Genomic DNA, 26,885 nt, shown 5'->3' with positions numbered 1-26,885 from the left:
AATGAACAAAACACTAATGGCAGGGTTAATGCACTGAAGTGAATGCAGTTTGAGTAATCATTCACCTTCTCCAGCTCTTCTTCGTCTTCCTCCTCCTCTTCCTCAGAGAACTCTGGAGCTTTCTTGGCCAGCAGCGGGTGCCACTGCAGACACTTGCGTTTGGGCCGCTTTCCGCTGACCTCTCCCTCCACCGGAGGTTCTTTCCCTCCACCTCCACCCTTCATACTGCTGCTGACCCTGATGAGGGCAAAGGTCAGAGGTTAAACACGGCCCTTTAACGTCAAATAACAGACTACAGGACAGAAAGAGGCCATGACACACTGATAATTGCATTGCCTGGTAATTCATTTAAAGGTGAAATGTGTAATTGGTTACAACAAGGGGGGAAAAGCAAGGAGACATAAAGGCAGCCACAGACTGTAAATACAATTTGACGGGCGTCATAGGATTATAGATTACAAGACTATAATGTATTTTTGATGGGGCCGTAAATCAAGTGGGGCAAATCTAAGCATCAAGAGCTGTTCATAAAGAGCCTTAAAACAGTTGATTCAGGTGCAGATTCAATGTGCAGTGTTTTCCCGTGTGCATTGTTAGTTTAAGAAGAAAAAAAACACACACATGCTGTCGAGTGCAGTGCGCCGCAGTGTTCGCTGATGGAGAGCGGTCACAGGGTTCCCTGTCTATCTCAGCACTGTTCTTCTGCATCTGCAGCACCGGTGCAGCTCTACTGTACATGTGACCTTCACATACACAAACTCCCTCCTCTCCAATAGGACTAGAGCACACACCTCACACACGCTCGCTGCATGCACACTAACAGGAAGAGGAACACACACACACACACACACCCAGTCACATCAACATGAAACTTAACATACCAGTTCACGTCTAGCTAGACTGTGTCCTAACTCATGTGCCTCAATTATCATGTGTCACAACTGCACACAGGAAGGATCCAGAATGGATCAGAATATGGGAGTGCAATGTTTCTAGACATCGCATTAGCAGCAGACATCTTCTGGAATGATGTCCTTAGCTGGTGTCTGCTGCCCTCTTGCTGTTAATTCAGTTACAGGACTGAACAAATGCTGACACTAGACGAGGTCTTGCACGTTCATTCAACGTCGTTAATGTGACAACTCAAATAAATAGCTGGTTGTTAGTGGATGTAAATGTCATTTAACCCAGATGTGTTTATGCTTTTTCATGCCAAGGACCCAAAAGTATGATAAGTATTTTAAAGGCAGCTATACATTTCCATGTAAAAAGACCCATGTAAATAGTATCATATAGATAAAGCTTATTAAGAATATATGTCGGTAAATTAAATCGCTAGCACTGTACAATAAGGTCTCATTTGTTAAAATTAGTTAATACATGAACTAACAATGAGCAATTTATTAATTTTTGTTAATAGAAATACAGCTGTTCATTGTTTGTTAGTTCACAGTGCATTAACTAATGTTAACAAGATTTTAATAATGCATTAGTAAATGTCAAAATTAACATTAACAAAGATAAATAAATGCTTTATAAGTGCAGTTCATTATTAGTTCATGTTAACTAATGTAGTTAACTAATGTCAACTAACAAACCTTATTGTAAAGTGTTACCAATTACTCACAAAACTATGCAGATTTGTCACTTTGTTGCTATAACTATAACTGTGACTGTCACTAGAATAAATCTCGAAACGAAAATGAAAGAAAATAAAAAAATCTGTAAATGTTAGCATTTTTAATTGTTTGCTGATTAAATTACAGTAAATTAATTGTTCGCCGAATCATATTAATTCATTTAAAAGATTAATTTGTGTAATTTCACGTTAATTTCAAACGTTTAAGAGGATGTTCATGTTGCTCTGACAGCATACAGTACCAAGTCATTCATATGACATTCGTCTCTTTTTGTGGTCCACAGAAAAATGCTTGTGGGTTTGGAACAACATGAAGTTGAGTAAATGATGACAGAAGTTTAATTCATGGGAATGCTGATTCTATTTCTGTAAGGAAAACCAAAGCACTGTAAAGCTCCATAAAGCTACCAATCAGGTCTTTCAGGACAGCAGTTCTCTCTTTATGACCGGTCACTATAAGCGCTAATGGGTGTTCAGCCCGAGTGGAAATTGCCCCTTTTATTGAGTGACGGCTTGATAAAGTGCAATAAAACAGACATTACAGGAGCTTACATTATCAAATGAGAATAAAAATGACAAAAAATGAATTCGGATTGGAAAGTTTGTCATTCATTTATGAAAAAAAATCTCAAACATAATCATCCAAAAATATATGGATAAAAGGGGTGTAACGATATATCGTTAAACGATATATTGCAATATAAAAATATGAAGATATGTACCGTTGATGGAAACGATACGATTCGCGATATAGAGTTGTTTTATCCAAGGCTCAACTTAATGTAGTAGGCCTATTTATAAGGTATAATTCACCCAAACACAAATTTACAAATGTACCACAAATGTAAACTCACCATCATGACATTTTTTCGTTTAACTTCCAAACACAAATGAAGATATTCTTTATGAAACCTGAGAGATTTCTGTCCCTCCATTTAAAGTCATTTCCTCTCAAACTTAAAAAATCCAATAAATGTCATAAAGGCATCGTAAAAAGAACTAATCGAGTGGTCTAATCCAAATCCAAGTCTTCTGAAGAGACACGAACGATGGCTTGATGAACAGATTTAACGTCGCACATACTGTAGTAAACACGGACGTTCAAATGATTGCCTGACGCGCGAATACAACATAAGTGAATAAATGCAGAATAAATAAAAAAATTACAGTTTGAGAGTGGTCATTTTGACATGTTTTCTTGCGATTAGAACTGTGATTGATTGCATTGATCATCCGAAGTGCACGCGCTGCCAGAACGGCACTCTTCAAAGTGAGAGCGCAAACATTATTTAAACCGGCACTCCTCAGTGAAAGTGCAAACATCATTTAAATCACCAGATCACATTTAGTTTTAGTAGCATGATTATTCAAAGCATTTTAGTTTATTCTATATGTATAGTGCATTAATAGCAGGAGAGGCCGGACAAAGCGAGCACTGGGAGAGAATGCTGCCTGCATTGAAAGCACGAGTAATGAGTGAGGGGAAAAAATGAAAGTTTACGGAGTTTCAGTGACATTATTACAACCCCAAATCAGAAAAAGTTGGGACAGTATGGAAAACGCAAAAAAAAAAAGAAAAAGAAGTGATTTCTAAATTTACTTTGACTTGTATTTCATTGCAGACAATATGAACAAAATATTTCATGTTTTGTCTGGTCAACTTCATGTCATTTGTAAACAGTGTTGGGGAAAGTTACTTTGAAAAGTAATGCATTACAATATTGCGTTACTCCCTTAAAAAGTAACTAATTGAGTTACTTAGTTACTTTTTAAGAAAAGTAATGCGTTACATTACTTTTGCGTTACTTTTTCTCACCTGGGCTGGGCTTGCTTTTTTGTTTTGTTTTTTAATAGCAAAAAAAGTCCTTTTTTGTGCAAATGTAAAGACCTCTTCATACCAAAATTGAAATAATAGGCCTCAGGCTGAGGTAAAAATGTGCTGCCATTCTGGATAATGGAAGAATAGGACACAGGAGAAAAACGTTTTACCAATAAATAAAAAAAATCTAGTAATTTTTGATCATGGCTTAACTGAATCATCAAAGGTCAGCAGCACGACATTGGTCAATAAAGGTAGATTAAATGCATAAAAATATTTGTTTTATTTAACATTTAATTATTGGAGGTTTGCATAGTCCTCTAATTTTGTTCATTTTGAGGAGTACAGAATCTTTATTGTGCAAGTGAGATAAATAAATGCTCACATTTAGTCTAGAACTACAATAACCATCATGTTCACACACACGCCTCTCCACTTATTTTTCACAACATGGGGGCAGGAGAGATGTCAGTCAAACTAATGTGAAAAAGTAACTTGCGTTACTTTTTTGAAAAAGTAACTCCGATATTTTGTTGTAAATTTGAAAAGTAATGCGTTACTTTACTAGTTACTTGAAAAAGTAATATTATTACGTAACTCAAGTTACTTGTAATGCGTTTCCCCCAACACTGTTTGTAAATATGCATCCTTTCCTGTCATTCGGACCTGCAACACATTTAAAAAAAAAGTTGGGACAGAAGCAATTTAGGGCTAGTAATGAGGTAAGATGGTTAAATAATGATGTGATTTGAAACAGGTGATGTCAACAGGTGATTGTAATTATGATTTGGTACAAAAGCAGCATCCAAGAAAGGTCTAATCCTTTAGGAGCAAAGATGGGCAGAGGATCGCCAGTTTGCCAACAAATACGTGAGAAAATTATTGAAATGTTTAAAAACAATGTTCCTCAAAGAACGATAGGAAGAGATTTGGATATTTCACATTCAACAGTGCATAACATAATTAAAAGATTCAAGGATTTTGGAGGAATTTCAGTGCGTAAAGGACAAGGGCGCAAGCCTAAGCTGAACAACCGTGATCTCCGATCCCTCAGGCGGCACTGCATCAAGAATCGTCATTCATCTATAAGCGATATCACCACATGGGCTGAGGACTACTTTGGCAAACCTTTGTCAAGTACCACAATACGTAGTTACATCCACAAATGCCAGTTAAAACTGTACTGTGCCAAAAGGAAGCCCTATGTTAACAGTGTCCAGAAGCGGCGTCGACTTCTCTGGGCTCGGAGGCATCTGGGATGGACCATCACACAGTGGAAACGTGTACTGTGGTCAGATCAATCAGTATTTGAGGTATTTTTGGGAGGAATGGACGCCGTGTGCTCCAGACCAAAGAAGAAAAGGATCATCCAGACTGTTACCAGCAACAAGTCCAAAAGCCAGGGTCTGTCATGGTATGGGGTTGTGTCAGTGCCCTTGGCAAAGGTAACTTGCACTTCTGTGAAGGCACCATTAATGCTGAAAAGTACATAGAGATTTTGGAGCATAATATGTTGCCTTCAAGAAGACATCTTTTCCAGGGACGTCCATGCATATTTCAACAAGACAATGCAAAACCACATTCTGCACACATTTCAAAGTCCTGGCTGCGGAGGAAGAGGGTACGAGTACTTGACTGGCCTGCCTGCAGTCCCGACCTGTCTCCAATAGAGAATGTGTGGCGCATTTTGAACCGCAAAATGCGACAACGAAGAACCCGTACTGTTGCCCACCTTAAGACTTGTTTGCAGGAATAATGGGACAAAATTACACCTGAAACACTTCATCACTTGGTGTCTTCAGTCCCTAAACGTCTTTTAAGTGTTGTGAAAAGGAATGGCAACATTACAAAGTGGTAAATGCTTTACTGTCCCAACTTTTTTTTAAATGTGTTGCAGGTCCGAATGACAGGAAGTTGACCAGACAAAACATGACATATTTTTGTTCATATTGTCTGCAATGAAATACAAGTCAAAGTAAATTTAGAAAGCACTTCTTTTTTTTTTTTTTGCGTTTTCCATACTGTCCCAACTTTTTCTGATTTGGGGTTGTACATTAAACGACTATATATAATGTTGAATATAATGTATAATAATGCAATGGGAGAATATTTGTGGGTCCTGATAATAAAACACTAATAATAATAAAAAAAGTAAAAATAAAAAAAACCCTCTTCTTTAATTTGGCTTAAAATATCGGGATACATATCGTATCACGATTTACATATTCAGTATCGCGATTGATATCGAATCGTGACACGACTGTATCGTTACACCCCTAATGGATAATACAGTAATTCATGGTTATGAGAATGTAAATATATATTAACATCAGGGCTTGACATTAACACTTGCCAACCCTGCCAAATGCGGGTGTATTTCAGCACTGGCGTGTAACAGTCACTCCTACTAGCCGGTTTGAATTTTATATACAAATAAATACATTTTTCAATTGTAGTCTTTTAAAAAGGCATGTGAAATAATAAAGTAAGTGAAATGTAGGAGTGTTGTCAAAAATATAGATTTTTCAATACTGAAATATCTGAAGCACTTTCAATACTCATTTTTCACTGACTAGATACACAATACCAGAAGCCCTTTCTCTCTCTCTCTCTCTCATCTCTCCGACAGCGAGTGACACACAAACCCGCCTCCCCTCACTCACTCATTTCATTCGCGATGAATATTGTTGGTGTTACAGGGCTTGAATTTCAGCATGGGATTGTGCGTATTGCTAATAATTTTACTCATTCCCGCAGATTTTGTGCTCTCACACCCAAACACAGTGTCCTAACTACACGCGACGCGTAATAAAAGTAATCTTTTCCATGTTCATTTGAGTTTTTGTCCTAACCAGCCGCAACGGCGACACACAATGATTCTATTTTTGCGACGTTGTGGCTGAAACAACACCACAAAACATAGCAATGATAATCTCAGGTAATGTTTATGTGCTTTAAAAGTGTGTAATGTGACTTTGAATATCATTTAATGCTCAAGCTTTGTAACGGAGTCATACTAAAAGCAACAATGGATAATTCACCTCAGATCTTGAAAAGAACGTACAAACAAGTATATTCTACGACAAAGATTGTTTTAGTAACTCAGTATGTATTTTTAGTAATGTTTAAATGGTGTAATATTTGTGAATTTGATTATGTACTTTGCGAATGCCGTCAAGATTAATCTCTGGTGCCGTACACTTGTCGCGAGAGCCCGCCCACACGCTGTTCTGATTGGCTGTGGTTTTTGATTGATTTTATCGCATCTCGTAGTCGCGTCGCGTCTGGTGTGGACAGACGAATTGCTTGAGGCTGGAATCTTATCGCATTCCGTCTAGTTAGGACACGGTGAAAGTGCGCGCACATAAAGGCGCATCTCGGTACAAAAAGGAGTTTAGCTTTTTCGCTGCTTATTGCGCTTGAACAGTCAAATACACACTAGGGATGGCTCAATACCACAATTTTGGCTTCGGTACGGTACCCCAATCTAATACTGAAGTACCGATATTAAATCAAAACCATACAGGGTCTGAATTTTGTCGTGGGTATTGCGCATCATTTTACTCCCACTTGCAAGTTTTGGGTACATAAAGCGGGAAATTACCGCGTAATGTTTATTATTAAATTAATCAACAAAGATTATCACATCAAATCAGTCATTTGGAAACTTTCCTTAGCTCTCAAAATGAGCAAACTGCTTCTAGCTTCAAAAGCTACATTGCACCTGCACTATTAAAGCAATCTGCGCGCTCAGATTCAACACTTTCGCTTTCATTTTCGGTTTTCCTTAGTCAAATACATAGGCGTCGATTTCGGGGGGGACGGGGGGGACGCGTACCCACCAGATTTCGTCATGAGTCCTTTTGTACCCACCACTTTTTTTTTTTTTTTTTTTTACCTCGAGTTCAATTTTGCGGTGAAGCATTGCTGACACACACATATTATTTTTTCCACTCAATTGTGTCGTAATAACGATATCTTATGTCGTTTTAACTACATCTTTTCTCATAATAACGAGATCTTATGTCGTTTTAACGACATCTTTTGTTGTAAAAACGTTTGAAAAGCAGAAGCAAGCTCCGTAAAATAGGCTCTTCCGCTGCCTGTATCAGTGGCAGTGCCCATAACACGAAATTGTTGTAATGGATTGATGTAGCCTATACAGTTCTTAACAGCCATGGGTAGCAGGTGCCATGGACCGCTCATGATTTAGCGTAATGACGGACCCCGGTGCAGCCACAAATATCATAATTATCTATAGGCTAGGCCTACTGTAATTGAGACATTCCAGAAATGTATTAAAAAGAAAGACGCTTTCAGCCTTACTCAAAGTAGAGCCCTACATTTCTGCCCGAGCCCGACGGGCCCCGACTTTTTTACGCCCTAGGGCCGGGCTTCGGGACAATTTTCCAGTCATAGCCTACCTCAGACGCAGGCCGGGCTTCGGGCTTTTTTAGGCTATAGGACGGCGCTATGCATATGCATGAAAATAATCAAAGTTTTAGATGCTCAAAAGCACAATCATCTTCATTAAAATTAATGAGACTAAATGCTCTTACCAGTGTTTAGGTCGCTCGTTCTCATAATGCGGTCTTTGATGTTGAAAAGAGCTGATGAATAAAATACTCATATCGGTTGATTTCGTTGACATGAACTCCGTTAAATGTGCATATAGCACGGGAATTGAAGATCGGATATATATTCATTTCGCGGAGAGGTGTAGCCTAAGGTAAGACAACCAGCATGTTTTTTATTTTTAATTATTTGTTTAGATTGTGTAGCCCGTTTTGTTTGCGCGCGCCGTTGCGATCTGCCTGCCTCATCTTGTCAAAAATGCCTTTTTACTGTGATGGTGGTGATAATAGGCTAAACGTTTAAACGATGCTTTAAGTGTTTTTTATGGATTTAATAAGCAAGACAAGTCAAGTGTTGATTTCAGAGGCTAAAGTGTTGGGTTAACTCACTGTCGGCCGCTGGCCGCTTGTTCGTCACTTTAAAAAGCAAAAACTTTAGTTTAACAAACATTAAATGCTTTAAACATTTTTCTAAATTAACTTAATAAAGAAACAAAACAAAAACAAAAGAAACAAAAAGAAACAAAACGAAATATATCTACTTTGACATTAAAAACAAAACTGAACTATTTTAATGGCTGTAACTAATGTGTAATAGGGAGGATAAAAAAAACACGGGCTCCAGTGGGACTCTGATAATGAAGTGGTAAAAAAAATTGCAAAAATGAAAAATATTAAAGAATTCGCGGGGCGCTTTCGTCGGCATGAGTAAGATAGGCTATAAGACCCGCAATATGTCTCTCATCTGACATTTTTATTTATTTACATTAGTAAGCTGCAGGACATAGTCTTTCAAAACATGACCTGCGCGAAAGAGAAAAATAAATGTACACAGCACTTCTGAAAATGCACTTCTGAATGCGTCTCTGTCCCCAGCACATTTCAAACCAAACTGACGCTCATGGTCAAATACGCACAAAATTGTGTCAAAAATGTCCATCTTTAGTGAGTAGTCACATAAAAACAGTCGGATATGTCTTTCGTGAATGTAAATAGTGCAATAGTATGCGTGCAAATATTATGAGATCTAAACGTCACTGGTTGAAATAGGAGGCTGGAGATTTGTGTCAGGTCTTAAAGTGGCAGCAGCCTAATATACATGCTGCCAAATTATGAGATAATATTAAAAATATCTATCTGGCAGTTTTCCCCCATGGTATGAATGTCAAAAGTGTGGCTAGTGAAAATGCTGAGTGGCTAGTGACTTTGGAAAGCCACAGTGGCTGGTGAGAAAAAAAGTTAATGTCAAGCCCTGGTTAACATTACTATTAAAATATGTACAAATATATATATAAAAAAAAAAAGGTTACAATCGCAATGTAAGGCGTTAAGCTTAATAAATATTCTAATTAAACAATCAGGATTGAATAATAACTCTTATAAATCTCGTAGACATTTGATCATGTATTATTTGATTTTAGTTTGAGTAAACCGATTCTCTGATTAACTGTTTTAGGGCCCTATGATTTCCGCGATCACCGAATCGCGGACGGAATCGTGGAATTGGCATATTAACGCGGAATCTATTGTTAACGCAGAATTTCCCGGAATTTGACATATTTGGAATGAAATGCGGTTTTGCGTGGGAGAAGAACGTATGTCTGGGGAAAATGCAGACCGGGGGAAGCAAATCTGGGCAACACAACCCCTCCCGTCATTTCAGCTCCGCCTTCAAAACAATGAGAGTATGGCGAAGCGGCTCACCACAGCTCTGCTTTCGTCGGCGGAAAAGTTAAGAAACTCAACGCTAAGCCCTCAGTACCGAGCCGAGCAGTTCCCTCGTGGGGAGTGCTTGCTGTATTTTGCCTTGTTTTTAATGCACTTTAATGTACTGTATGGAAAATAATGCCTTAAATGAACTTGAGAGAAAATGAGATGCGCGGGTCAGCACGTCTTATCCACATCAAGTTTGGCTGAGGTAGATCTTAAAGTGACAGGAGCACTGATAATGTCTGTCATTAATGTTCAAAGAACAACGGGAAAAGAAGATTGTAGCTTTAATGATGATTAATCTATATTTCACTTATTATTTATGCAGTTAAGAAAGGTGTTGATAACTTTATTCAGTTTCTGTGTAGACTATGTCTGACAGGGAAGGCCACAGGTAAATATAACATTTATTATAATGAGGTTATGTAAAGATTGTTTTAAGTTCAATTAAATTAAAAGTTATTTTTTAAAGCCTAATAAATGTTGAAATTGGGAGCTTTCAGTTATACTGTAATGTAACGTCATCAATGTTTCATATAGACATTAATATCAATAATACTGGCATTCATTCATAAAAAGATGCCATTACAACACACATTTAAAATATACTGTCTTTAAAATGTTTCTAAATTAATTTGGAGAGTAAATGAAATTATTACAATATCAAAATATTAAAAACTCCAATGTTTTTAATTGCAATTAATCATGATTAATTACAGAAAAAAATTTGATTAATTAGTTTTTTTTTTTTAATTATCAATTCACAGCACTAATATTTAGTTGTGAATTGAAGTGCTTAGAGTGCAGTGTTATGTTGCAGTGTTTGTCCTGAAAAGTAAATATGATGTTTGTTACCTCAATAAATTTAAGGTCATTCCTATTCTATGTTTTGTTCTATTATATTAACATTAAAAACACACTTTTTTTACGACTAAAATAACAGTTAAGGGTAAAAAAAACTGAATTCCCAAAAATGAAAACGGAAAAAAAGGAATTCGCAAAAATTAAAACGGAAAAAACGGAATTTGTGAAAAAATAAAACGGATTTCATAGGGCCCTACTGTTTCTGCCTCTCTGGTGTGAATACCAATATCATTACTGTCAAATGAAATCTGTCGTGAAAAGTGAATGCTTTATTTTCAGTTCAGGCAACATGATCAAATTAAATTGGAAATTTTGAAAGGGACATTACAATAAAAGTTTCAACCCTTCCTGCATGCGTTTTACGTTTGCATGGATCCTTATGTACTCTCATGCACTTGCCATGCAGGGACAACTTTCAAAAACAAATTATATCTAAATTTCCAAAATTTGAATGAAACAAGAGTTTCCTCACAGAACCAAGAGAGGGATACAGGACTTGCAACAGGTTTGCCGTTATACTTCCAAGAAACCTATATGTTTAAAGCTAGCGATTTAATCCTATTCTATATCTTTTAAGCCATCCAAGATTAAACAAATGAGTATATTTATTTGAATGTAACCCTGGTGCATGACATTAATCATAACTTTAATATGAATGCAGTCTAAACTGCTCTATTTGAAAAGCAAGCTTAACGGGGCATATGCAGTAGATACTGACAAACAGGTAAATACAAGTTTGTGGCACCTTGATACCTTATTATTGACTAATCATTTTAACTTATAAAGATATAGCTTGATGATCAATTAAAAGGTCAAAATGTAAAGATTATCATAAACGAGTTAGTGGGACTTTTTACACTGCAGGGGTGTGGCAAAATTCCTCATCGCAGCATCTATCTTTCAGTTTCATCTGTCAGAATGCAATTATACAGCGCAATGTGGCTTTAAGCCTCAAGGCTGCTTTACATAAAACAATATTCAATATACCATAACAAACTCGGGGTTACAGGATTAGTTTTGAGTTGACAAAACCAAACCAATCCAATCAGGCTTTGTTGGTACCATGATCATCAACTTTCTCTGGCATCTCAGGCTTTGATCCTGAGTTTATGAATAACTATGGAGCATGTGCAAATAAAAGTGTGACATCAGTAGCGAAACAGCCAATTACATTCACTTCTCTCGTCTGCAGAATATTACGAGATTGAAAAATATACATAGCACAAAGAAAAGAGTTGCCTATGTAAGAGGACAACTAAAAGAAAACATCTTGCTATATCAGTGCAAGTAAAAGTTGTGAAGTTAATTTGCTAATATATTCACATGTGGTTATTTTTTAAGTTTTATCTACTGATTCTAAAGCTTATTTATATTCTATGCTTAATAATAACTGATCGACTAAAATTGTAATGGATTACGTGTAATGTGTAATGGATTAAGGGTATAATATAATTACACACATTGCATTATTACATAAACAATATCTAAATCATACAAATTATTATTTAGAAAAAATATCATTGCTACTTACCAGCAGAAATAATTGAATAAAATCAAACTTTAATGATGAAATTTGGATGAATGCAAAACAAACCTACAACAGTCTGATGATACTGTGAAAGTGAAATGTTTCAGAAATCAACAGCCGTTTTGCTATTCATATGTAAAATATCAACAGTGAACTTGTGAAGAGTGAAAAAACAACCTTGAATAGCATAAACATACAAAAATGTATTGCTTTTTAACCCTAATTTAACCAACATCGAAAATTCATGAATTCTTAATTAGGGTTCAATGGATCTAAAGAAACGATAATAGAAGGGATAGTTCACACAAAAATTAAAATTAGCCCATGATTTACTCACCTTCAAGTCATCCTAGGTGTATATCACATTCTTCTTTCAGACGAATAAAATCAAAGTTATACTAAAAAATGTCCTGGCTAATCCAAGCATTATAATGGCAGTGACACAGCCCAAAATTTGAACCCCATAAAAGTGCATCCATCAATTATAAAAGTAATCCACACGGCTCCGGGGGTTAATAAAGGCCTTCTGAAGTGAATAAATGGGATTGTGTAAGAAAAATATCCATATTTAACATGTTATAAAGTAAAATTCAAATTTTGGGCTGCCATTCACTGCCATTATAATGCTTGGATTAGCCAGGACATTTTTTAATATAACTTTGATTTTTATTCGTCTGGACAAGGATGTCATATACACCTAGGATGACTTGAGGGTGAGTAAATCATGGGCTAATTTTCATTTTTGGGTGAACCATCCCTTTAAAGAATATCACTTTTGCTGATCTTAAAGTATATGATGATGAAAATCATTGTTAAAATATCAAAATTTGATTAGGAACTTTTCCTTAAATTCATTCACTTTTAGCATTTCATAATATCTCACATTTTATAACAATTTCTGTATTGCCTTTGATAGTAAAAAACTGTATATATATATATATATCTTAGAGCTACAAATTTAATTTTCAATTACAATTTTATTTCCATTTGTATCATAGACAAATTTGATATATATAGTTTTAACTATTTAAAAACAGCAAGTTGAAAGGCCAAAAGTCGTAATTGTTTTTTAAAATATGAGTCAAATTATAAATACCACAGATGGAACACTTTTTAGAGTTATTTTGATCAAATCAATTTGATTAAAATATGAAAATTCTTTATTAGATAATATGCATTGCAATGTCACAAAGCCTGGCTCCAATACCAAAAACAATGTGGTATTTATAGTCTATTCTTACCGATTACAATGGAAGGGTTAAAGGAATAACAAGCTGTACATTTTATAATATGCCGTAATATGATGATCAAAAGTACACTGTTATTGATGCAGTCATTCAGAAAAGTAGATCATGTTTGAACAGACTGGCTCTTTGCATGATAAAAGGTTGAAGAATGAATATGTGTTTTATCTCGGATTGAGCACAACCCAATAAGCAGGTGATTATGTACAGACGCGAGCTTAAAATCTGTGATGTAATGAGTGTTTGATCTGTAATGTTAAGGCATCAGATCCCAATTAGTCTGTGAATTTAAGAGATATAACAACCGATGAAAGGGAAAAACACATGGCATGAAGTGAAGGCGTACTTACAGAGCCACAGAATATGGAAATACGGTATTTGAAAGATGAGGATGGATCTGTCAGTCAGGCTGTATCATGCGATGAAGATGACCTACAAAGTAAAACAAAAAAAAAACACACTGTGCCCTCAGTACAGGAATAAATCGTAGAAAGCAAAGCCAAATGCACCAAATAACGCTGTTCCGAGTGCGACCTCATCAGTAAGCGACAATTTAACTGTGTGTTGTGGATATGATTAGTTAGAGGCATACGTTCCCCACTTCAGCTTCAAACTAAGGTGGCATCTTTGGTGTTATTGATGGAAGCATAAAGTTATGACATCGCTCACAGCATACATTGAATTCATTCAATCCACTTCAGTTATGGCAAGCTGTAGTAACATTTACTCCCTAACTAATATTTATTAGTAGAGGTCGACCGATATATCGGTCAAAATTACAATAATGGGTAATGCGTGTTTACTGTTGTAAATGATCAAATGAGAGATATAGTACTCATATTTTCATTTATAACATGATAAATACTGAAATTACTTATTTTATTGACACTACATTTTATTTTGTGCAAACAAAAATACTGTCTAAACGAGGGATGCACCGGTTGACCGGCCGTTTTTTGCTTCTAGCGCGCAATTTTTTGGTATTTTTAATGACGATTTTTTCGGAAGTGCGCCTTATATTGCAATCATTCGCGAACATGTCACTTGTGTGGAAGTATTTTGAAATATGCAAGCAGGACGTGAAGATTGCAATCTGTTAATCGTGGAGGAACATCAGCGAAGACATTCGGTACAACAAACTTGATCAGACATTTGAAAGTTCATCACCCGAAAGAACACGATGAGTATCGAAAATTTGTTGATAATGCAAAACAGCCAAAACCATCATCCCTCACTCAACCATCGGTAAAATCCATAATTCTAAAAAGCCAGATTTACAGCAGAGATAGTCCAAAAGCGCAAGCCATTACAAAGAAAGTAATGGAATTTATTGTACAAACAAATAAGAGCCGCTTTCCTGCGCTCGCTTACCTCTCCGCGCCCTGCACAAGCGTAGATAGTGAGCTGTGTTGGATGAGAAACGAAACAGACGAAATTGTGCCAAAGCCTAAATGCTTCTTTTTGTAAAGAAGAACCTGCATGCACTTTTGAAATGAAATACTATCAGTTCTGTGTAGGATGATCATTTTTATTTTACCTTAAAATTACATTGACTTAATTTGATTTAAAAAGCACCTTTTTAACAGCATCTTTGTTTTTTTCCTTTGCACTAAACTTATTTGATTTAACATTTTGGAACAATGTATTTATATACTTTAGTTTGGTTTTAATAAATTTCACTGGTAAAGACTTTTTTTCCTTGACACTGAATTTAAAAACAAATGCTGATTTAAGTAACGTCTTTGTTTGGATTGTTGAATGGGTGTTGATTGTGTTGTTTGGATTGCAGAATATGCAGTTGTTGCCTTTAATTTCACATAAATTCAACCCAATTTAATTTCCTGTTAATTTCAGATTGCGGACTTGTTTTCATTGGCCAAAAGCCAATTTGGCCTGTTAAACACCAAATAAACATCTTGTTTATGTATACTTTCATTCTTTATTGTTTGTTGCTTAAAAAAAAAAAAAAAAAAAAAAAAAAAAAAAAAAAAAAAATCGGTATCAGAATCAGCCATGTAAAATCATGATCAGCAAAAAGACCTTAATATCAATCTGCAAGAGCAACAATCAGGTCAGTGTGGGAAAGGCAAGAAAATTGTGACTTAAGCCGGGTTCCGACTTTTCAGTGTCATCACCGAAATCTCAGGAACATCTTTTTTGATTCATAACTTAAAATTCTGCCAAGATAACCATCTTATTTTAAACATTTTTTATGCCTGCTGTGTCAAAATAATGTGGTCTTTGGATGCTGATGCTTGGGTTGATAAATTCCTGATAAATCTGTTGCGTAAGGAACTTATTAAGGAATTTATTTATTTTTTATTTTTTTGAGAATGACCGATGGTTTTGCTAGATAAGACCCTATTCCTCGTCTGGGATCGTGCAGAGCCTCTGAAGCCCTTCCTTTGAAACTGCATTGATTTGGACCTTCAACATTTTGGTTGCCCTGGAAGTCTATGATGTGGAGAAAAATCCTGGAATGTTTTCCTCAAAAAATGTATTCTCTTTTCGACCGAAGAAAGAAAGACACGAACATCTTGGATGAGATGGGGTGAGTAAAATATCAGGAAATTTTAATTTTGAAGTGAACTAATCCTTTAAACATTTACATTTATGCATTTAGCAGACGCTTTTATCCAAAGCGACTTACAACTTGGGAGTACAGGAAGCGATTGGTCACGAAGAGTCGAGTAAGCGCAACAAGTGCCTGAAATACTGAGTCCGTGTACATTGCTCAGTGTAGCACAGGCTAGAGTAGGGAGGGAAAGAGGGAAGAAAGAGGAAAGAAAGGTAATTTTTTTTTATGAGGTTAAGTGCTCACGAAAGAAATTCGTTTTTAGTTGACTTTTGAATGTTGTCAATGATTCTGCATTTCTTTAAAGTAGACGCTATTTGACCCTATGAATCACCTGAAGTTCACCTGAGGTCCACGTTTTTCTCCAAAACATTTTTTGTAGCTCGCCTACCATCCAATAATACAAGAGCTTTCAAATTCTATCCATTTTATTGTAAAATTCAAACAGTAAAAGCCATTTTTCCGCTCATAATGTGACGTGACAGATCGCTGCAGCGCCTCAGTTCAAGCGGCAGCACAAGTCTTTTCTTCCACTTTAATACAAGTTATAGTAAAACATGCATGAACGTCAAAAGATACAGTACAACTTAATGAAATGTAGTGCTGGGCGGTATGACCAAAAATGTATATCACGGTATTTTTCTAAATTATATCGGTTTCACGGTATATGACGGTATTTTTTCCCCTATGCATGACCGGGTGTTAATCACATTTTCTACTGATTGAGAGAGGAAATACTGCAGGAGATTCACTAGAATACCCTGTTTTACTGTCATGATGAGTGAATATTTTAGAAAAACTCCACACTAGAGTTAATACAGGTTAACAATGCCTCATAAAATGATGCTGTGGAGAGACAACAACTAATAAAACAAAGACCTGCAACACACTCAGAGTCATACTTACAGACACCTGAATATTAAAAGTTGAGTTGAGGGCACCTTAAGCATTTTAAAAATCTAATCCTATATAACAACAAACTGCCAAAACGAGGAGAAACGTGGATATCAAAGAGAGCACTTTCTGAAAGAATGACACATCAGTTTAACATAGAAAGAATAAAGCAGTTACTTTTTGGCCCATTCTTCTTTGAATTGTCAGTTTATTTATTCATTTACATCATTGTCTTTTGTGTAGCAGAATAATCCATTGTGTCAGCGCGTTCGTGATTAGACACACGGTTGTATCAGTGTAATCAGTGCATACATTTCATTTTAATAAGACGTGATGAAATATGCGCGCACGCTTCTGGTTCATGTCTAGACTAGAGCAGTAGAGTATATGAAATATGTCCATTAAAAACTTAAACGCGCTGGCTCCGGTCTAAATCAGTGCTATATGATCCATGTGGAGAACGCTGTTAATCCCATAGCGGCGCTCCGCGCAGAAACCGCTCTCTCTCTCGCGCGCGCCGCGTGTAGTTTGAATTCCCCGCTGTAATCAAGGGCTGAATCCGAAATCGCCCCCATAACCTCAAATAGGGCATTATTTGGAGGGGACAGCGCTTTGTAGTGGTGTCCGAAACCCTATTGGAGTGCACTCATTATATCCCATTGCACCGCAATAACGAGTGTACAGCCGATGTACACACAACGCTGTCCAACTTCACGCACGTTTTCATTCACTCCTTCAAATGTGATAACGTAGGGAATAGTGAATGAGGGTATAGGATTCAGCCATACAGTGCATCAATGAAATGGGTCCCCTCTCAAACAATGACGCGCTGCGCCACGTTCCGAACGTTGTTAAAGCGACATATACCGGTACTGCGGTATCATCAAAATTCATATCATAAAAAAAATAAATACCGGTATTCGGTATGAACCGGTATACCGCCCAGCACTACTGAAATGTATCATTATCTCTCATGTAATCGCTCAATTATTTGTTTTTATAAGTGTGGAAAGACGCAAAACACTTAACGTTGCATTTACCTCAGGAAAGTTATCCAATATTCACAGTTTGTTTATTAGATATTAAAGAAACCTAGAGAGGAGCTTATTTACTGTTAATATTTGAAGTTTTTATTTGTTTAAGTTTTATTTGAGTGTAATTATTATATCTAAAAATAAGCAGTTGAATATAATAGTTTGGGCACTGTTGTTATTTTTAGGTTGTTGTTTTTTTAAGCCTTGCGCACAAAGCTGCCTCTCAAACTGAAAACCTGAAACCTACTGTTAAACCCTCCGATGTTTACTTAATTAGTCTCTTTATTCTATTATATTTATTTGTGCCATCATTTGCAATTTGTATATTTGTCTTTTTTTTGTAACTGTTAGGGATGGGCAACAGTGGTCGAGTAATCGAGTACTCGAACGTGACAGCGATCATCGATCATGAGAACGATGATCGCCCTGAAAAAAAAAATATTTGTCTCTTTTTTATTGGTTATTGCGTCGTTTTGCGCGCTGGAGGTCTGATTGGTTAGCGTTATACAGCCTCCAGACCGCGGCGAAATAAAATGAACTGAGGCACTGCAGTGATGTCTGGAATCACTGTGTTCATTGAATGGTTAGTGCAAGATGTGCAGCGCCAATCTGTCATATCATTATAACGAGAACACGATGGAAATTAGAATGCTGTAAATTCTCTGTGCTTAGTTCCTTGTGTATCAGCTGTTAAAGGAATCCACAGAGAAACTAGCGAGAACACTCAGACTAGCGCGTGAAGTTCATGTGCGCATTCGCGTCCTTTTCTGCAGATGCACGTTGTAAGATTACTTTTATGTTGACTATCTGATTAATCTAATATAAAACGCGTTTGGTTGAGCTTAATAAGCTAGAAAAGCGCTGCCGTTATACCGGCTGTTGTTCAATCTCTTCCGTTTCAGCTCAAACGCATATTTCATGCTTGACATGATGGTTTAGAGACGGTCATATTCCTTTTAGATAGGCTATTTCTTTCTCAGAATCATTGATATTTGTCACAATTCACCAGTGTGAGTGCCCATGAGAACCACCTGAGGGCACTCCACTTCAGACTGTCACTCCACCCCGGACTTGTCACTTCATCATAAACTACATTACCCATAATCCTTTGCCCGGACTCATCATCACTCATTGTTTGCACCTCACTCATTGTGTCACATTACCTCATTACCCCATTACCCCAGCCTATATAAACCATGTTCACTCTTTCATCAAGTGCGAAGTCTTGTTTTGTTATAAACTGCATTTCTGAGCGTTTCCCTGGTTTCATGTCTCTGGTTTTGGATTTCTTGCCTGTTCCGTGGATTACCCGTTTGCCTGTCTCTCCTGCCTTGTTTGCCTGTTTGGACTGCTTGCCTGTGTATGACCTGTTGCCTATTTTTGACTACGATTGTGGATTACCCCTTACAAATAAAGCTGCATTTGGATTCTCAACCTCTGTCTCGGAGCAGTACGTTACAATATTATTAATGCAGCAGTGCTATACTGTTCTCGTATTTTTTTAACAGTAGGCTAGACCTAGTTTATTTAAAGTTGTTTTTCGTTATGAGTTCGAAAACGCGCAGTGATGTCTGTAAACGCTTCGATCATGAATAATACAATTAAGTGCATGATGTGCAGAGTCAATCTGTCAAAGCATTATAATGAGAACACTATTTTAATAAAATGTTGCTTCTGTGTGCTTTCGTTGTCCGTGTATCAGCGTTGTTAAGGGAGAGCGCATTCAAAATGTTCAGTTTCAAACCATAGCCTGTAAAATCTAGCACGCTGAAGTTCACGTGTGCATTCATGTCCGTTTGTGTTGATTTATGTCGTTATAGGTTCATATTAATCTTCATATTAATATTGATATAGGGTGCGTTTGGTTGAGTTTATTAACCAGCTAGCAAGCTCTGCAGGGTGGTGTTATTTCACAGTTTCAGCTCAAATGCAATGCTCGATATTACTGACTTGGTTATTTGAGACGGTCATTTAATAAAGATGTTTCTTTTTCAAAGACATTTATGCATCATAATCTAGCAGTTATTTTTTGTTTTATATGTTCATGTTTTCATATACCTGTTTTCATGTCACGTTTGTATTTGTCAACAACCATTTTCATAATAGTTTTCATTATCTCAATGACGGACATGCCCCGCCCCCTGCACATGCCCCGCCCCCGAGTACTCGTTTTTGAGACCTATCGATGATCGAAATGAGAAATTGACAAAAATGCCCATCCCTAGTAACTGTAGTTCAACAATTCAAATAAAGCCTCCCTTGTGCTGTGTGTAAGCAACAAAATTACCCAAATTATCAAAAAACTATGAGATAATAACAAATTATAGAAGTTTTCACTATGGTATCAAAAATGGTATCGAATATCGATATTTTTCGTATCGAAGTTGGAAATTCCAGTATCGTGACAACACTAATAAGTACTAGTATCTAATGATTAGGCATGTGCCGGTATCAAATGCTCAAGTTGCAGTTAATTGCTAAAGCTTTTATCACGGAATACGGTATTATCACGATATTGAAATTTGTTGCAAAAAAAGTGTTGTCATACTATAACAGGTTTAATAACTTTCGTATAACAAAAATAACCAAACATACAATAAAGCAATACACAAAAATGTATAAAGTAAACAAATATGTTAACATTAAACTGCTAAAGAATTATAAAGAACAATAGGTAACATTTTACAATAAGGTCTCACTAGTTAATGCATTAACATTTACAAAGAGCGAATAGCTACATTTTTACAGTTATTATTCTTTGATAATGTTAGTTACAAAACGCAACTGTTAGTGTTAGCTCAGGTCCATTAAATAATACAGTTACAACTTTTGATTTTAATAATGTGGCATTATTTTGCTGAAATTTACATTGAACTAAGATTAATAAATGCTTTAGAAGTATTTTTCATTGTCAGTTTGTTAATGAATGAACTAATGTTAAATAATAGAGCCTTATTGTTTTCATTCAGCCGTTCCGCCATGTGCTCGGCTCATGCACGTTGGGTTTCAGTGGTTGATGGGTAAAGTATTCTTAATATGCATTCTAAAAATCTGAATAATTCGTAAGAAATAATTATTCACAGTATTTTGAAGTGCCCACGATAACAATATTGTGCATGCTCATTATTGCGGTATATCGTATTACCGTATACCGGCACATGTCTACTAATGATTAACGCCCCGTTCACACCAGCAACTTTATTGTTGCATTTCATAAGTCGTTGCATTGATTGGTTGCTAGTACCATTCTTAGTTCTGTTGACCTAACATAATAATCAAAAGTCACTACCACTAAAAAGTTGTTCAATGTCATTTTGTGCATCAACATGTGCAAGTGCGGCCATCTATCTGTGCCAAGACCACAAACGCAGGGCTATTTGGGTCCATACACAATTAATATAGTTAAATTTATATAGTCACTGCATTTGTCAAAGACATCAGAAAATTGCACTCTGCAAGGATTAACTTCTCCATTTTGCCGACACTCAACTACAGTAGCTGACGAGAGACAGGTCACTCCGCATTTGCATTGTTAAAGTCGGCATGAAATGTCACTGACCTAATAGTGAACAATTTATCCATGCATATGTTTCTTTAAAAAATAATAATAAAAAAAAAAAAAAAGTCTGACCTCGTAATGTTTAAACAAAACATAACTGGATCTTCAGGTGAAAATGACAAGACTTCTCTCTGGTGACATATGCCAGACTTCTCCAATCATTTGCTCCTCTTAAACTCAGCACTTGCGAGCTCACGTTCATCTGCCTCTACTTTTGAGTGCAACACCCACATCTCAAAATCCAATCAACAACTTGATGGATTGGACCAAGTTCCCACTTTACATTTGATCTTTTTCGACGACCCGTTACACTTGGATATCCATAATTCCCTTTCATTGCTAAGCATGCTCACATACAGTCGTGAATGGTCGTTCACACAGAGCGATTCAATTGCTGGGCATCAGTGAGTCGCTGTACTGCTGGTTTACAGTCACAGTTCATACTCATGCACGCTTGCATAAAATTTAACTCTTCTCAACTTTTTGCATCGCCAACGGTCATGCCGAATTAATTACTTCCTGCTGCAGATCACTGTTAATGGTTAATGTGAACACCTGTTTTATCGCCATATGCATTTACATCTAATGAACAGATACTAGTGAATTTAAAGGATTAGTTCACTTTTAAATAAACTTTTGCTGATAATTCACTCACCCCCATGCCATCCAAGATGTCCATGTCTTTCTTTCTGCAGTCGAAAAGAAATTAAGGTTTTGGATGAAAACATTCCAGGATTTTTCTCCATATAATGGACTTCAATGGGCTCCAAACGGTTCAAGGTCCAAATGACAGTTTCAGTACAGCTTCAAAGGGCTTTAAACAATACCAAACGATACCAGACGATGAATGAGGGTCTTATCTAGCGAAGCGATCAGTTTCTGCGAGAAACCGAGCAGTATTTATGCTATTATTTTACCTCTTATCAGACGAGCGTGATCATCTCTGAGCTCAGCCATAATTTCCGCCAAGTGAGGTCAAAATACGAGCGTGGTCATAGATATATCGATCGTAGATGCCTCATTCTACTGATCCGTGCAGGCGCTAATGAGGCATCTACGTATACATCTATGAGTATGACCACGCTCGTATTTGACCTCACTTGGCAGAAATTATGGCTGAGCTCAGAGATGATAAGAGGTCAAATAAAAGCATAAATACTGCTCGGTTTCTCGCAGAAACTGATCGTTTCGCTAGATAAGACCCTTATTCATCGTCTGGTATCGTTTGGTATTGTTTAAAGCCCTTTGAAGCTGTACTGAAACTTGGACCTTGAACCGTTTGGAGCCCATTGAAGTCCATTATATGGAGAACAATCCTGGAATGTTTTCATCCAAAACCTTAATTTCTTTTCGACTGCAGAAAGAAAGACATGGACATCTTGGATGACATGGGGGTGAGTAAATTATCAGCAAAAGTATATTAAAAAGGGAACTAATCCTTTAAGAAATAGGGCTTTTCAAACGGTACTTAACCCTCAGGTTATCATCGTTCTAAACTCTGCTTTTTATCCGGAGTAAAGGTGCATTTCACACTTGTAATTTCGAAGCAGGATTAGCATTGCTTTTGCAGTGTTAACCCCCATTCGCGATGCCAAACTTGTACACTGTGAAGCAATGCAGCGTTAGAATGTTACGGCTAGATGCTTTGCAACTGAAAACCAAACGTGTGCCTCATATTCACATGCTTTAATCGTTGTGGAAACACTGAGTGTGGTATATACAGTAGTTTCAGCGTTTGAGGAGAAAAATGTCAAATGGCGACGAAAAAGAGAACATTTGATTCTTACCTTTATAATCCAAAAAGTCAATTCGGGATACATTTGATAATACTGGGTAGTATAGAATATGAGGATGCGCAATGCTAGAGCATTTATGTAAACATTTTGCATGCATAGTTCATCCAATCAGTGACAGTGAAACCACAGATATGTAAATAAGGACGTTAACCCGGGTTTAAGAATGTACAGTGTGAAATGTCATTTTATGAATTAGGGGTGTTGAATTTAATCATTGCATTGACGCATCGCGATGTGGAAGATTCTGCATCGATGACGTAATAGACCATAATACTAACGTTTCTCTGACATAATTTGTCAAATACGCGCAAGTGTAAAATGGCGAAATACAAAAGCGAGTAATAAAAAATGCACCCACTATTTTAACATTTACAGTGCGTGAGCGTGTGCGTGCATGCGCGTGAGTGTATGTGCGAATGTTATTGTAACTTAACTACACTACTTGACAGTTTCATGCGCTTTTAGTATTCACTAGTGTTTGTTAGTCCTAAAATGGTTGTCAGGTGCTGTGTTCAGACTTAAGTCGTGTTAGATGTTTGCTACATTCAGGAAGTGTACTTTCTTGGAGCAGATCAAATAAAAAGTGAGTTTGTCTGCTTGTATTCATTGACAAAAATGTAGCCATGTGCAGTCATTTTGAAAATTGAGGATGCAACTAATCGTTGACATGATCGTGAGACCAGTGAAGATTCACACCAATTAGGAATACCAAGGATTAATTGTTAACCCCGAGGAAAATTATGAGCAATGCGAAACATGAATTATTTGGTTTACCCTGGGGTTTAGACTGACTATCAAGTGTGGAAAGCCCCAATAAGACCTAGTAACGTTATTAAAGACGCAAGTTAAGAAAGCAATGTTTAAAAGGCTTGCCATACTTCGGATCGTTCATGTAGGTCGTATTAAAGCAAATCCGACACAGTTTTGTCGAGTGGATGGACGATATGTACAGTATTGCAGCGTTTCGTTTTCAGGTACAGCCGGAGAGCGGTGCTCTCTCGGTGTGTGTGTGTGTGTGTCCCTGCACAACTATCGAACACCGAATCAAGAACTCCACAAAGCACCATGTCGACGATATCCTCTGATTATTTAAGCCATCGTGCTCGTTTTATAACTCATTTGACCCCTTATCTGAACTGTGCTCGGTTTGCATCTCGGTGCAAAATGTCGATCTGGGCTCTGACAAGACAGACAGCCGAGAGTCCATCTTGCTTTGGGGAAGATGAAGTATAAATCTCACTCCTGTCAAACTCCGCCAGGGCATTTTCAGAGAGAGATACCCCTCCACAAGCTTTCATTACTTAAACTAGGGGTTTTCAGGGCAGACTTTTCAGATGAGACGGTTTTGTGCTCGGGTTTCTCGCTCCGTTCAGTCAGATAGAATAAAAGTAGCTGGCTAGCCTGCTAGCGCCAGTGATGCGAGATTGCTCTAGCTCGCCTGAACGTGTCATTAGCAGACCCATATAATAATCGCACGGTCGGTCGTACATGTTAAATCGTCGTGAATTTCACAGAAACCCTGATGTTCGGTGAGAGCAGGTGTCACACACGCAGATCGCAAAAGTTGTTTATGCAGAAGCACAACAAACTGGCACGTATTTCGCACTGTCTAAGCGAGAGCTCCCGATCAATCGGAACTCGGGCTTTTCGCAAACAAAATATGTCCAAGTTTTCAGTCATCGCAGCATATGTGAAAGCAAACTTACCCCTGAAATCCGGTCGAAACGCCAGGGCCTTCTCATTCCAGCCTCAAACTTATTGACACATCAGAACAGTTCTGCACTGGCCGTCCGTACAGTAGCCCCACAGACACTTATATTATTTTTACCGGATGCTTGGAAGGGAGCAACACCGCAGCGTGAAGTCGACAAAACTACATCACAATCGCGCCGACCACTCCGAAAACGAATAACGGTGGGAACCCAGTGCCACTTGGTGTTGGTACTTTCGTTTCAGGCGAATAATTTTCTCGGCTTGTTTTCTCTCGCAGCCCTCCTCCCCCTCCGTGCGTTCAAGTGTTCCCACCGACTGCTCTGTTATGAAGCCCGTGTGCACAGTGTGTGGATGTTCACAGCGCTGGACTCGCTGGCCTACCGTGTCACATCATCATTACCATCATCGTTCAGTCGGTGTCCTGTTAGAAAATCCAGTCTAGTACGAAACCTGTTTTTTTATATCTGGGTTCTAGCTGGTTGCGTTACCACCTTATGGCCCGGTAGGTGGTTTGCTGCTGGTCCAAGATAGTTTGCAAGCTTTGACCAGCTAATGACCCTGATGGTCATTAGCTGGTCAAAGCTTGCAAACTATCTTGACCAGCCAGAAACCAGCTACCATCTAGTTAGTTTGTGAACAGTGTGTGGCTGGACTATATCAACATCATAATAAGCTGGTTGACCAGTCACGAGGTTCCAAAAACCAGCTTGACCACCTCACATGACTAACTGGTAACTGGTTTGTTGCTGGTCTACCAGCTTATTTACCATCTTAAACCAGCTACCATACCAAAACACATCTAGTTAATTTGTGAACAGTGTGTGGCTGGACTATATCATCATCATAATTAGCTGGTTGACCAGTCACGAGGTTCCATAAACCAGCTTGACCACCTCACATGACTAACCGGTAACTGGTTTGTTGCTGGTCTACCAGCTTATTTACCATCTTAAACCAGCTACCACACCAAAACACATCTAGTTAGTTTGTGAACAGTGTGTGGTTGGACTATATCAACATCAAAATTAGCTGGTTGAACAGTCGAAAGGTTCCATAAACCAGCTTGACCACCTCACATGACTAGCGGGCAGCTGGTTTGTTGCAGGTCTACCAGCTTATTTACCATCTTAAACCAGCTACCACACCAAAACACATCTAGTTAGTTTGTAAGCAGTGTGTGGCTGGACTATAATATCATCAAAATTAGCTGGTTGACCAGTCGAAAGGTTCCATAAACCAGCTTGACCACCTCACATGACTAGCCGGTAGCTGGTTTGTTGCTGGTCTACCAGCTTATTTATCATCTTAAACCAGCTACCACACCAAAACACATCTAGTTAGTTTGTAAGCAGTGCGGGTTGGACTATATCATCATCATAATTAGCTGGTTGACCAGTCACAAGGTTGACCACCTCACATGACTAGCCGGTAGCTGGTTTGTTGCTGGTCTACCAGCTTATTTACCATCTTAGACCAGCTACCATACCAAAGTACAGTTAGTTTGTGAACAGTGTGTGACTGGACTAGCTGGACTATCATCATTATAATTATCTGGTTGACCAGTCACAAGGTTGAGCACCTCACATGACTAGCGGGCAGCTGGTTTGTTGCAGGTCTACCAGCTTATTGACATCTTGGACAAGCTACCAACTAGTGACCATACCAAAACACATCTACTTAGTTTGTGAACAGTGTGTGGCTGGACTATATCATCATCATAATTAGCTGGTTGACCAGTCACAAGGTTCCATAAACCAGCTTGAGCAAGTCACGTGGTAATCTGGTAACTGGTTTGTTGCTGGTCTACCAGTTTATTTGCCATCTTCGACCAGCTACCATGCTCCCAAACACATCTAGTTAGTCTGTCAGCAGTGTGTGGCTGGACTGTATCATCATCATAATTAGCTGGTTGACCAGTAACAAGGTTGAGCACCTC

General features: G+C 37.6%; 1 protein-coding gene across 3 annotated transcripts in view; it reads right to left on the bottom strand.

The window, feature by feature from the left end:
- bbx (BBX high mobility group box domain containing) overlaps window positions 1-25,478 on the bottom strand; it is a 56,152-nt gene extending 30,674 nt beyond the window's left edge. For 2 of the 3 annotated variants that reach the window (XM_079804840.1, XM_079804841.1), the window contains exons 1-3: window positions 24,943-25,478; window positions 13,729-13,810; window positions 66-237 (exon numbers count right to left, since the gene is read on the bottom strand). In XM_079804840.1, coding sequence (XP_079660966.1) covers window positions 66-224 — 159 coding nt within the window. In that variant the 5' untranslated portion in view covers window positions 225-237; window positions 13,729-13,810; window positions 24,943-25,478. The remainder of the gene's footprint in view (window positions 1-65; window positions 238-13,728; window positions 13,811-24,942) is intronic. The other variant, XM_079804842.1, reaches the window with a different exon arrangement.
- Between the last annotated feature and the right edge of the window lie 1,407 nt (window positions 25,479-26,885).

The sequence above is a fragment of the Gobio gobio genome, assembly GCF_949357685.1.
Source record: "Gobio gobio genome assembly, chromosome: 22".
Lineage (NCBI taxonomy): Eukaryota > Metazoa > Chordata > Actinopteri > Cypriniformes > Gobionidae > Gobio > Gobio gobio.
The sequence above is the reverse complement of the archived record's forward strand: the minus strand, read 5'-3'. Positions and strand labels throughout refer to the sequence as shown.